Raw genomic sequence first — 12000 nt, 5'->3', positions numbered from 1 at the left:
GTACAACTGGTTACAAGGACCCTACAGCATAGACAAATCTAGATTTAATTCCCCTGCAACTTGCTAGATGCACGAACTTGACAAAGACATTAAGCTTCTCTTCCTTCCTCTATAATGTGGAATAATATAGTACCTGGGTGAGAGGTCGTACTACAGATAAGCTAAGACAGAGAATGTAAACTGCATAGTGCTAAACCCAGCATAAACATTCAATACAATTTCTTTAATACTGTTGTGGTTAGTCTGTGAACTTTTGGGGGAATATATTAGATTATATCCCCCCCCCCTTTTTTTTCATTCTTGGCACTGTACACGAAGCCTGACACAGTAGGCTTAATAAATGTCTGTGAAATGCAAATAGTGGAAAAACTTGCTTCTCTCACCTTCCAACTAATTTCCTAAATACAGTGTTAGTCACTTTCAAACATTATATTTAAATAATAAAACAGTATGCTACTAAATCTATGATAAAAAATATGTTCAAGCTTTTTTGCAACGGGTTTGCCACCAGAACACAGGTGTTGTGAAAACCACCACTAAACCTAAACCAAAATGGGAAAGGAAAAGACTCACATCAACATTGTCGTCATTGTACACGTAGATTCGGGCAAGCCTACCACTACTGGCCATCTGATCTACAAATGTGGTGGGATTGACAAAAGAACTATCGAAAAATTTGAGAAGGAGGCTGCTGAGATGGGAAAAGGCTCCTTCAAGTATGCCTGGGTCTTGGATAAACTGAAAGCTGAACATGAACGTGGTATCACCATTGATATCTCCCTGTGGAAATTCGAGACCAGCAAGTATTATGTGACCATCATTGATGCCCCAGGACACAGAGACTTTATCAAAAACATGATTACAGGCACATCTCAGGCTGACTGTGCTGTCCTGATTGTTGCTGCTGGTGTTGGTGAATTTGAAGCAGGTATCTCCAAGAATGGGCAGACCCGTGAGCATGCCCTTCTGGCTTACACACTGGGTGTAAAACAACTAATTGTTGGTGTTAACAAAATGGATTCCACTGAACCACCCTACAGCCAGAAGAGATACGAGGAAATCATTAAGGAAGTCAGCACCTACATTAAGAAAACTGGCTACAACCCCGACACAGTAGCATTTGTGCCAATTTCTGGTTGGAATGGTGACAACATGCTGGAGCCAAGTGCTAACATGCCTTGGTTCAAGGGATGGAAAGTCACCCGTAAAGATGGGAATGCCAGCGGAACCACACTGCTTGAAGCCCTGGATTGCATTCTGCCACCAACTCGTCCAACTGATAAGCCCTTGTGTCTGCCTCTCCAAGACGTCTACAAAATTGGTGGTATTGGTACTGTACCAGTGGGTCAAGTGGAGACTGGTGTTCTTAAGCCTGGTATGGTGGTCACCTTTGCTCCAGTCAATGTTACAACTGAATAAAGTCTGTTGAAATGCACCATGAAGCTTTGAGTGAGGCTCTTCCTGGGGACAATGTGAGCTTCAATGTCAAGAATGTATCTGTCAAAGATGTTCATCGTGGCAATGTGGCTGGTGACAGCAAAAATGACCCACCAATGGAAGCAGCTGGCATTACAGCTCAGGTGATTATCCTGAACCATCCAGGCCAAATCAGTGCTGGATATGCACCTGTGCTGGATTGTCACACAGCTCACTGCTTGCAAGTTTGCTGAGCTGAAGGAAAAGATAGATCATCATTCTGGAAAGAAGCTGGAAGATGGTCCCAAGTTCTTGAAATCTGAGGATGCTGCCATTGTTGATATGGTTCCTGGCAAACCTATGTGTGTTGAGAGCTTCTCTGACTATCCTCCTCTGGGCCGTTTTGCTGTTCGTGACATGAGACAGACGGTTGCTGCGGGTGTCATCAAAGCAGTGGACAAGAAGGCAGCCGGAGCTGGCAAAGTCACCAAGTCTGCCCAAAAAGCTCAGAAAGCTAAATGAATATTATCCCCAATACCTGCTACCCCAGTCTTAATCAGTGGTGGAAGAACGGTCTCAGAACTGTTTGTGTCAATTGGCCATTTAAGTTTAATAATAAAAGACTGGGTAATGATAACAATGCATTGTAAAACCTTCAGAAGGAAAGGAGAATGTTTTGTGGACCATTTGGTTTTTTTGTTTTGTTTTGGTGTGTGTGTGTGTGTGTGTGTGTGTGTGTGTGCGTGTGTGGCAGTTTTAAGTTATTAGTTTTTAAAATCAGTACTTTTTAATGGAAACAACTTGACCAAAAATCTGTCACAGAATTTTGAGACCCATTAAAACAAAAGTTTAATGAGAAAAAAAAATACGTTCAATATTATAATTATTGTAAAAATGATTTGAGTTACCCTTTTGGCTGAAAATTTAAAAGGTAAGATTATCTTTTGAGAAAAATATTAAAATATACAATATTACATTATATGGTCTTTGTTTTCATTATAATCTATGTTTTACTTCAGAAAAAAGAAATAGCCTGAGCCTAAAGCTGAACTTTTTACTCATCTGATTCCCCACAGATTTGGGAGAAATCTTCTATGAAACTAGTTTGGTAAATCAGTGTTTCTCAATCTCGTTTTATTTTTCTCACCACAACACATAGCTTGATATATAGCTTATATCATGACCTCCATATACATTTAAACATCTGTAGAAGTAATTGAAACAGAATTTCCATGAAATAACACATATTCTTACTTCTTGAAGTGAACTCTGACATTTCTATTTACTCTACTCCTATTCTATTCTATTCTATTCTATTCTATTCTATTCTATTCTATTCTATTCTATTCTATTCTATTCTAGTTTTTAAAGGTGATCATAAGCCATACATAGACTTTATGACCCACTGGGATCTGAGACATGCCATTTTTAAAACACTGCACTACATAGTGTACTTCAAAGTGTTTTTTCAAACGTCTACAGGCATCAATGTTAGAATTTCCTAGTGTTGAACTCAAAAAATCTTGCTAACCTTATATAATATTCAATGAAGAGTTTTAGGGAAAACATACTTAACATTTTATCTCAATGAGATCCTCACCTGTTCAAACCCTCAAAAATCACCCACCCCAACTTCTCACCCAGTCTTCTGGTTCTGAGACATCTTTGACAGAGATCTGCTGCTAGCATCTCAAACAAAAAGTCCCCCCACTCCCTCAACCCAGTTGCAAAAGTTCGGCCAAGAGCACCTGTGAACAGTGTCTTACCTTTAGCAGGCTTCATGCTCATCATTTCCATGACAAATTCTGATGTGTGCCTATGGCAAGGACAACTTTGATTTGGATTTTCTAACCCCTGAAACTGCATTACCATTCTTAGTTTATTCACAGCAACTGAAAATGAGACCAGGTAAGAAGCAACAGAGGCCAGAGGTTGTGTGGTTTACTGATTAACTTCATTACAGAGCAGAATATTTGTAAATGTTTATGAGAAAAGTCCTCCATGCCAAGTTGCCTAGTAAGCTGGAAACTAGTCTCTCAGCTAAACATTTTTGGGGAGCACTTTCCAGTTTTAGAATTTAACATGTAGAGTAGGCTTCTGTTCAGTGGCTCTAAAAGTGAATTTAGAGTCAAGTACCATGCTCTATGTCTTGACATTTGTTCCTATCAAAAGGCTACAGAATAATACAATTTTGTAATGGCAGAAAGCATTAAAGCCTAATGCTTAACAGCACAAGGCCAACTAATCTGGGTTTATTTCCACTGTTTAGTGGAATTGGGTCCACTCCTCCCCAAATTGGTATGTTGAAGTTCTAACCCCCAGATATCAGCATGTGACAGTATTTGTAGAGAGGGATTTTATAGAGGAAATTAAGTTAAAATAAGGTCATGAGGATGGTCCCTCATCCCATAATACTGGTGTCCTTATACAAATGGAAAATGTAGACACTGAGATAGACGTACAGAGAAGACACTATGAAAAGACACAGGGAAGAGGCAGTCATTCAGAAGCCAAGGAGAGGGCCAGGAATAGACCTTTCCCTCACGGTCTTCAGGAGGAATCAATCCTGCTAACAGGATTTGATTTTGGACTTCCTTGGTACTCACTAGCTCTACAGATTTGGACAAATGGACAAATTCCTGAACCATTTTCTGCCTCCATTACCTCATCTATAAAATGGGGCTGATAACCATATAACCTCATAGAGTTAACTCATGAGCATTAAATGAGATAATTTGTATAAAATGCTTAGCAAAATAAATAAATAAATAAATAAAATGCTTAGCACAGTGGGTGGCTACCCATCATAATTACACTGATGTTATGATTATTTGGCTTTTGACTCCAGTTGTAGGATGACTTGCTTACTGAGTAGGAGTAATTTCTGCAGCAGAACCTGCTGATTATAGATAGCAAGCTTGTAACTGTTGGTTACTTTTTGGAAGATAAAACTTTAGAATAGGATCCAGCAGGCCCAGGGTTAAGCTCACACTTCATGCAACCAGACACCCTGTATAACCTTAGGCCAGTCTCTCAGCTTCTGTGGGCCTCATTTGTCTACATCACAGATGGTAAAACATAGATAATAATTCCTGCCCTACTTCCTTCATAGACTTGTTGTGAAGATAAAAACACAATAAACATGAAAGCAGTTTGAAAGGCAAATGTATGTAAGTGCAGTAATCATGGCCAAGACATTTCTACAGCCTTCACACATTTACAAAGTGGTTCCACATGCATGAAATCATTTGATCCTACTTGTATCCTCTGAGGAGGTATTATTTATGATGCCCTCTATCTTCTACCATATTTTATAGACTCTTACAAGGCAACTCAGTGACGCTAAGTGATTTGTCTAAAGCCATGGAGTTAGTGAGGGATTAAGTTAGGACTTTAACCCAGGTCTTCTGACTCAAACCCCGTGGTTGAAACATAAAGCCATACTTGCCCTCATTGCCAAGAAAAAGGAAAAGAGTGATAGTTCATGGTTATGTTTCCACTTGGATTGCCAAATCAAGATTTACCATTTGCAAAGCTGTTCTCAATCCTTAGTCTACTTCTGACCTCATTCTCTTCTCCTCACAGCCCAAGAGTTATCCTTGCCTGGATGGGAGAGCTACCCCTAGAGGATATACACCAGGATAAACTATCTCTGAATTTTCTATTTTAAGAATTCTCAGGGCTTGGGTAGGGCTTTGCACTCAGCATAGAGTCTGCTTGAGATTCTCTTTCTCCCTCTCCTTCCACCCCTCCCCTCCCCCAAACTCTCACACACTCTCTCTCTAAAATAAATAAATAAATCTTTAAAAAAAAAAGAATTCTCTACTGACTTTTTCAAGTCAAACAAATGGACCTTTTGTCCTCAGAAACTGTTATACTAACAAGGAAATTAGTGGACAAGTGAGCTGATTCAGGAAACTATTGTTGCTGAGTGAAATTCACATAGGATGTTTTCATAAGACTGATTGGAATACTTTCATAAGACTGATCTGTTTCTCTCTCAGTGATGTCCAACTGCTTTGTGCTATTTTTTTTTCTAAAACTACATTTTTCCCCTGCTGTTCTGTGCACAGAAATACTAGCCACTAGCCATACATGGCTACAGAAATTTAAATGAATTAAATTAAAGTAGAATAAATTCCTCAGTTATGCTAGTTTTATTTTGAGCATTTGCTAGCCACATGTGGATAGTGGTTACCACCTTGGACAAAATAAATCTAGAATATTTCATCACCAGGTTAAGTTCTATGGGTCCTATTGCATATGGTACTTGGGAGCAATGTGAATGATGTTTCATTCATGGTAAGTGGGAGAATCAGCTATGAAGCCATGAAAAAAAAAAAAAAAAGGAAGTCCTGTTGGCAAATGTTGGCAATGCTTTTTTGAGAACTATCCTTGAGAAAAGACGTGACCAATAGACTTTGAGTGATGTAATCTCATGGGAAAGAATTTCTCCACTGAGACAGTGAAGAGGAATGTCCTCTTTGGACCATTAACCATCCAATTCTAATTGCTTATTCTTATTATATTTTGAATGCTACATACTACCTATGGAACCTTAAATAGATTACTAAACATCTTTAAATCTCCATTTCCTTACCAGTAAAAGGGGAATAATAACTGTATATGCTTCATAGGAGTGTTGTTATAATTAATATCAATGGCAAATAATTTTAGACCACTTATGATGTGCCAGGTATTCTTCTGCGAACTTGATTAAATATAGTAAGTCACTTGCATAAAGTTAAGGAATTTGTCTAAGACCACATACCAGTAAATGACAGAGATGGACCTGAATGTAGGAAGTCTGCTAAAAAATAAAAAATGTACTGAAGCATAGTATCTGACATGTAGAAAGCACTCAAGAAATAGTAACTCTGGGGTGCCTAAGTGGCTCAGTCTAAGCATCTCCCTTCAGCTCAGGTCATGATCTCAGGGTCCTGGGATCCAGCCCTGTATCCAGCTCCCTGCTCAGCAGGGAGTCTCCTTCTTCCTCTGTCCTTACCCCTGCTCATGTTTTCTCTCTCTCCCTCGCAAATAAATAGATAAATAAATCTTTAAAAAAGGAAATAGTAGCTTTTACCATGCTCACAATTTTTAAAGTCTCTGTAGATGTACAGAATTGTAACCTGATTTTCCCTTTTTCACCTTTGTTATTCTGAATGCCCTTGAGATCTGTTTCTTGGCCTGTGAGGCCCTGAATGGCAAGGGAGTTGCCCAGCAACTGGCCACTTCTCTACAAATCTTCATCTCACTGCATGCCTTTTCCAAACTATCCATGCCTTATCAAAAGAAGCAGTAGTCCATTTTGCCATAAGAAAAGTCTCTGTGGATATTTCTTTAGCTTCTTCCATTTCTTAACTCCACTAACAAGGATTATGAGATCTGAGATTACTGGGAGAGCAAAAATCAAAGCCATAGTGAATTAATAAGAATCTTAGATATTACATAAATCTGTGGGAAAGATGTGGGTAGGAAATAATATTGAAGTCATACTCATACAAAGCTCTTGTTTTGTCTGAGCCAATGGCATCTTTCCACCTTTTGGAAATATTTAGCTGTGATTTACCCAGCAGACCAGAACTTGACTTAAAACCCAATGAGATAAATCTGGTGACTGCAGGTACCTGAAGTCAAATTCAGAAATATCCCACAAAACTGCATCTCAAGACTTTTACTTGTTTTTTTAAAACATTTAGCTGATTCTGTAACATCTGAACAATTATTTTAATTTAAGCAAAAGACATAAGCAAGAATCAGATTCCAAAGTAAATATCTTCTAATAGAAATAAAGCTACCCAGGGGAAACAGGCATAATCACTGAGAGAAGCACAACGTAAAGAAAAGTAGCTAAAGGAAAGGAATTATGTGGAATGTGCCTCCTGCCACTTGCTGGGCTCATTCAGAATGGCTCTTTGGAAGGACTATTTGATACCATAATCAAAAATATAAAAACGTGGATTCCACAGCTATTGTTAGCAATGCTATCACACCAAGATGAGATAGAACATGTCTCCTTCCTTAGGGCATCCAGACATTTATTTCCATACTGTTGGTTTTTGTTGCCTCCGTGAAGATTCCTTGCATTCAACAATGTTAAGATAAATAGAACTTCCTTCCCTTAGTGAGTAGAGTGGTATTTATCACTTTAGCAAATAGTGACACCACACTGCAAACTCCAGATTAATTAATTACATGGTGTGAAACCAGGTTTACAGAACATTTTCCCACACAGCCCTTCAAATCTCCCAACAAGCGTGATGTGTCATCATTACCCCTGTTTACAGGGGACAAAACTAAACTTCAGAATATCTCCATTGCCTCAAAGACTATTTTCTTTCAATTTCATTGCTTATTTCCATTCACATTCAGGGAACTTTTCCTAATATCACTGAGCTAGGACAACTAGGACTCATTGCACTGAGAACAATCGATATGGGAGCCTATGATGGTACCTTCTCTGGCTCATTCTGTCCTGTTGTTAGAATACTTCCTATTAGTCTGAAATTCTGTAATTTTTTTTTTCAGTTCTTAAAGCACAATTTGCCAGAAGAATACATCAGTTATATTGAATCTCCTAACCCATTCATCATGCCAAACTGCGGGAAGCTGTGGACTTTGCCATTATTACCTTTTATTATACACTAATTGCATAAAGACCCTGCCTTCTTCACTCATAAGATTGAAGCCTTTCTCAATTCACTAAATTAATCTTTGACCATGTTTCCTGGCTTGCAGGATGTCCCAAAAGAAAAGAGACTTATCTCTTTTGGGTCACTACATCCCTCCATGCCAAGGCCTGCATGTGGATTGAGTTGCCAATGAGCTGGATTTCCATCTGGATTTGTCAGGGACATTGTAGCAACAGAATAAATTAAAGGACCTCACAAGGTCGTTCCAGCCTCACCTCTACAATTCCATCCTGTCTGGGCTTCTCTCCTTTTCTACAAGGACCAGCCTAGGAAACAGAGCAAATCTGCACTATCCTCTGCCTCAAATTCTTAGCCTTCCCTTGAATATTTAAACTGATTTGGAGGAAAAAATCACTTTTAAACCGTATGGCAGACCCCTCTCTGGTAGCAGTGTCACATCCTTCAGCCCACCCCTCATTTCAGCCACAGACACAGCAAATAATCACACGTGAGCTCAGACTCGCCTTGTATTCAGTTTGTCAGTTCCGGAGCATGCCACACATCCTTTTGTTTTCTGCCCAGAACTTCTCCAACACCACAGGAGAGAGACCACGTGGCCTGACTCCACCAGGAGTGATAAAAGCACAGTGCAGAAGTGCCAGGGAGCTCCTGAAGTTCTCCCTCAACCTGTTAGTGACTGCCCCAGTCCCTGGTCCCTCAGAAGACGATTCTCTGTGCTACTCCTGGGGGAGTTCAGTTCCCCTGTCCATAGCAGTGACCCTCATAACTTATCTTTTTTTTTTTTTTTTTTAAGATTTATTTATTCAGAGAGAGCGAGAGAGAGGCAGAGACACAGGCAGAGGGAGAAGCAGGCTCCATGCAGGAAGCCTGATGTGGGACTCGATCCCGGGACTCCAGGATCACACCCTGGGCTTCAGGCAGTGCTAAACCGCTGCGCCACCGGGGCTGCCCCCTCATAACTTATCTTATGCTGGTTTTCCTCTTTCCCTCTCTCCTGACCTTAGTCTTTTGCTTCCATAACCCACGACCACCTCTCACATAAACTGTGTGCATACAAGTCCTTGCATCTGGCTCTTCTCCTTCAGGGTAACCATTTCTACATGTGGAGTTGCTTCCCCTTCACCTTAAGCAAAGCCTTCGGAGAGTGAGGGTCCATAACCATGTGTGGAAGATGCTGAAAGGTCATCACTGTCTCCGGTGCCCATTATTGAGTGCTCATCAGTATTTGCTGAATAATCGTCATAACACCTTCTCAATGTCCTAATGTAGGGATTTCATTATGGTCCATGCAGTTACCTACAGGGTGGAGGACCATACCCAAGGCCACCTTGAAAGTCATACCATGTGCCAGATGAGTACCAGTGAGTCCCAGTCACCACTTTCTGGCACAACTGTAGCAATTTGTAGGCCAAATGTTAAAACTAGAGAGTGGTTCTAGAATTCTTGGTTTAATAATCTTTTACTCACGCTGGTTAATGGGAATGCAAGGTCCAGGGCCAGTTCTCTAGACTCTTTCAACTGCCATAAATCAAAATAAAAAGACAAGGCCCTTCTGAGTCCATTCCAGACTTTGAGCTTTTTCATTTCCTATTCCTCCACCTAGAATGTTCTCCTTGACTTCTTGCCTTTCAGTCTCAAGCCCAGTTGTCAAATCCTCAGCGGCCCTCCCTGACACACCAGTTAGAGCAGCCCCATCTTTCCAGTTACTATAACACACTGTCTTATTGTTTCATAGCCCTTACCTCTACCTGATGTTTTTTTGTCTATTTATTTATTTGTATTTTTGTGTGTGTGAGTCTATCCTCCACTAGGATCTTGCCTGTATTATTCTCTGCTTTATTTCAATGCCCAGTATATAGTTGGTACTCAATATTTGGGTCAAAGAAATGATTGCTATCCATAGGCTATACCGTAAACTTCACTTCCCTTTGTTGTAAGAACATGATAGCTGTTACTCATTATATGGACCATTGGAAAAGAATCCCACTCTCCAGCTAGTTGAGCCCATGGGTTAACACTTCTGAGTCTCTGGCACATCTCAAGATCAGGAGTGGTGAGTTAGGCATTGTGAGTTACTCATCCATTGGTCATAGTGTTTTCCTTGGTGCCCTGCATCCTAAGCTCAGGGTGAGAAGCCCAAAGAATCCATCAGGGTCATCAGGACACAAATGAAGATGGGGAGGAGGAATAAGGAAATGAACATGTAAGCCTTCATCTATCTACCCCTTTGGTGTACCTTTAGCTCAGGTTTGTTGAGTAGAGTGAGACCAAGGCCCCAGGAGGAAAGAGATGTGATAAAAATGCATAGAGCTGGCTCTAGAACTTAATGCAGAAAAGGAAAAAGTGTCCCAATGCCCATGCCAGATATTAGTCTACCAGGAGAAAAGACTAGATGAAGATTTGAGGACACTGCTCTAGCCAGGAATAACAGCTGTGCTTGCAGCTCATGCAGCTTATACTCTCAGAAATCTTAAGTGGCAGTGTTAGAAAACAAGATGGGAAATGTGGTCTAGCAAAGGAGAGCTGAAGGAAGAGCAACACCAAAAGCATGAGTCACTGTGGCTTCCCTAAGCAATCACTCCCAGATGTTTCTAACTTGACAGCACTCCCACCACTCTTTCTCTACCTGCTCACATTTTTTTTTACCTCATGGCTGGTGAGGTCAGCCTTCAAGCTAACATGCTTGCTTGCAATCATAAAATTACAATGAGATAAAAAAAACAATCTTACATGGAATTTTCCATGTAATTCCATGGAATTTTCCTTAGTCTGTGATAAGCACTTACAGTTCTAATTATCCTGTGAATTCTGATTAGTGGACAAAAATTATGAAGATGTCTCCGCACTGAATATCTTAAGGACTAATAGAAGGGTGGACCAGAAGCAAATGGTTAGGTAGCTGGACATGGAGGTAGGGCCTGTTGGTCTTGAATGCATGCATAGAATGAAAAAAAGCCAAATGGAAGAAATAAGATGCAGCAAGTATGTTTGAGAACTGGCATTTCATAAATAATTACTACTGCCTTTGGTGTCTTTTGGAGTTGCTGATAAATATCTCTTTTTTCCCCTAAACCTCTTTCTCCTTCTCTTTTATTATTTATTACTTGATTCTTATTTATCAAGTGCAAACTTGGGTTAATAAAATATGGTCACTGCCCTTAAGTGCTCTTATACTGCACAGGGCAGGTAGATATGCAAATAGGTAATACAAATAATGACCTCTTTTTGGAAATAACCCACAAAACCATTACACACTAAGATGCTAATGACTAGTAGGTAATGGCATCAGCTATTAATTAATCTCTTTCAAAGGTGTCTATAACCAAATAAGGGATCACGTGCCTTCAAACATTGAATTCTGAGGAATTATAAATACTTGCTTTGTATTTCACTATCATAGTCTACCACTGTCCATGCATTAACATAGAGTGGAAAACTGGGAGTATGCAAGCCTCCCAGAAGGGAATTATTTTTATGAGTGGCAGAAGGCTTCCCTGCCCCATCTCAAATACTGCTGCTGTTGAGTCTGTGCTGATGTTCCCAATTGAGACTCTTTATAATAAAAAGTTTTTTCATAAATGTAAAAAGTGAAGCAATATATCATTTTATGGTTTCATCTAGTTACATATCTACAGAAAACAACTGAGAACAGTTTGTTCTCAATCCAATTTAAGTGACTAATCATGACACTGTGCTATATATCCCCCAGCATGAGATGAATAGTGGAAAGGAAACCATAATCTAAGTAGCCTCAGCCTTTTATAGGTATAATATTAAACCATAAGAAGCATGATTTCATACTTTAGTACATGCTATAATAATATCAGAATTAGCCTGGAACAGGAATCTGTTTCTACTCCCAGGTCTGTTAATTATCTAGCCTCATGGCCTTGGACAAGTCACAAAGCTCTCAGTCTTGCTGTCCTCATCT

The 12000-nt window shown here is 39.8% G+C and overlaps 1 protein-coding gene across 4 annotated transcripts in view; it reads right to left on the bottom strand.

Annotated features, from left to right (window-relative positions):
• NR1H4 (nuclear receptor subfamily 1 group H member 4) overlaps positions 1-12000 on the bottom strand; it is a 112008-nt gene that overhangs the window by 44365 nt on the left and 55643 nt on the right. For 2 of the 4 annotated variants that reach the window (XM_026013103.2, XM_026013104.2), the window contains exon 1: positions 3183-3310. The exons of the other annotated variants lie outside the window; for them this stretch is intronic. In XM_026013103.2, coding sequence (XP_025868888.1) covers positions 3183-3288 — 106 coding nt within the window. In that variant the 5' untranslated portion in view covers positions 3289-3310. Of the gene's footprint in view, positions 1-3182; positions 3311-12000 lie in introns of those variants that run through there. 4 annotated transcript variants of the gene reach the window in all.

The sequence above is a fragment of the Vulpes vulpes genome, chromosome 10, assembly GCF_048418805.1.
Source record: "Vulpes vulpes isolate BD-2025 chromosome 10, VulVul3, whole genome shotgun sequence".
Classification (NCBI taxonomy): Eukaryota; Metazoa; Chordata; class Mammalia; order Carnivora; family Canidae; genus Vulpes; species Vulpes vulpes.
This window is presented reverse-complemented; position numbering and strand designations above follow the sequence as displayed.